This window comes from Trichinella spiralis (genome assembly GCF_000181795.1).
Source record: "Trichinella spiralis strain ISS 195 chromosome Unknown Scfld3756, whole genome shotgun sequence".
Taxonomy (NCBI): domain Eukaryota; kingdom Metazoa; phylum Nematoda; class Enoplea; order Trichinellida; family Trichinellidae; genus Trichinella; species Trichinella spiralis.
Genome location: NW_003530695.1, coordinates 34 through 1,699, shown reverse-complemented (window position 1 = coordinate 1,699; position 1,666 = coordinate 34). Strand labels below are relative to the sequence as shown.

At 35.3% G+C, this 1,666-nt stretch overlaps 1 protein-coding gene across 1 annotated transcript; it reads right to left on the bottom strand.

The window, feature by feature from the left end:
- Positions 1–51: 51 nt before the first annotated feature.
- On the bottom strand, positions 52–1,262 carry Tsp_14643 (midasin; the record flags this gene model as incomplete). The annotated part of the gene is made up of 6 exons (XM_003367741.1): positions 1,152–1,262; positions 889–1,024; positions 604–759; positions 405–516; positions 194–329; positions 52–123 (listed from the first exon to the last, which is right to left on the bottom strand). Coding segments are annotated over exons 1-6 (723 nt in total), but the record flags the coding sequence as incomplete, so codon positions are not given.
- Between the last annotated feature and the right edge of the window lie 404 nt (positions 1,263–1,666).

Below are 1,666 nucleotides of genomic sequence, written 5' to 3'. Positions count from 1 at the left end.
TCTCCTTTTTTCATCGATTTCACCAACGGTCCATCCAACCAATAAAAAAACATACTCATACGCTAAAGATAAAAATCCACTTATCATATTCACGAAATTACGGCTGGCAAATTTCAAATCTATCTGTTAAATTAAATGAATGAAAAATATAAATGACAACAAGGTAAGGAAACAAATCGAGTTCAATTTTTACCTCCTGACATTCAAGAGGCGCAGGAACCAATCTTCCAACAAAATCAGCTGCTTCGGTTGACATGTGACAATTTATCGTATTCATGGAACGGCTGTTCGCTTTTGCAAACATTTGGCACAGAGTTGTTTTGGCGCAACTGAAATTTTATTATCCACACATACACACAATTATAAAAATGCTGAAAAAAAATAAACAACAAAAAATCACTTACCCTGTATCGCCAACAAGAAGAGTGGGCTCGTTGAATTGCAAAGCTTGACCCAACAGTACAGCTGATCGGACAATCGATTTCGTCCAACAGATGTGCTTGAATTCGTCCACATCTGAAATTTAATTTTAAATTTAAAAATACAAATTCACCACGAACATCCGATGATGCAGCAAATAAATAAATAATCGACTGTGCATACTGTTGCGAATGTCGAGCAGACCGAGAGGGAAATATGGCGAGTCGATGTGAAACAATTTATCCGAATCAATTTTCACCTTGAAACAAGTCTCCAAATTTTCTATCACCACTTTTTCATCTTCAGATCGTCGACAACGACCGGCAAGAATAAAATAGCCTTGAAAAAATTTCAAAATAAAAATATAAAAACAAAATTACACATAAATAATTCCTCCGAATCAACTGAATAAATTTTTATCTTAATCGACATGATCAATTCAACAGATATGGATTGGTTGGTGTATACCTTGTTCGGCAAGATACTGAATATAGTCGTTTTGTTGTGCGGAAACATTTTTAAACCGATCACCCCACCGAAACAGATCACGCAAAGTTATATATCCTTCTCGTCCTGCGAACATGCTGCAACTTGATCGATTAGCCTTGAAGTGAAAAAAAAAGACAAAAATTATTATTAATCACCAAATAACAATTCATATGCAATTTCATTCTTTTTTAAATTGTAAATAAAACGCAACTCAATTTGAATATTAACAACTTTGTACGTACTTGCAACTCCCTCATCACTGCCACCATTTTGCTCGCGTAAGACAACGGCAAGCCACATCGCATTTGCAATATTGTTTCAATTTCATTATAGGGCAGTTCACCGAAATTCATTTGAACAAATCGATTACGAAATGCCCTGGACAAACTTTTCCTTCCTCCGTACAAGCCAGGGGGATTTTGCGTGGCAAAAGATCTGAAAGTTGGGATGCGCTTTAACAACTTCCTGCGTTTCCATGATGAACAATTCGCGATTGTCGTCCAAAACCTGAATTATATTAACAATTAAAAAATTAAAACAAAAAAAGACAAAAGAAAATGACAAAATTCAACCTACCCGATTCAAAGATTCCAATACATCCGAATCAGCCAAATTTAGTTCATCCAAAATTATCCAATGTCCATTTCGCATCGCCTTGACCAAAGGTCCTGAAAAAATAATTTCATATATATTTTACTCTCTCTCTCTCTCTCTCTTATTTCCATCAAAATAATAACCTTTCGACGAACACCAGTTG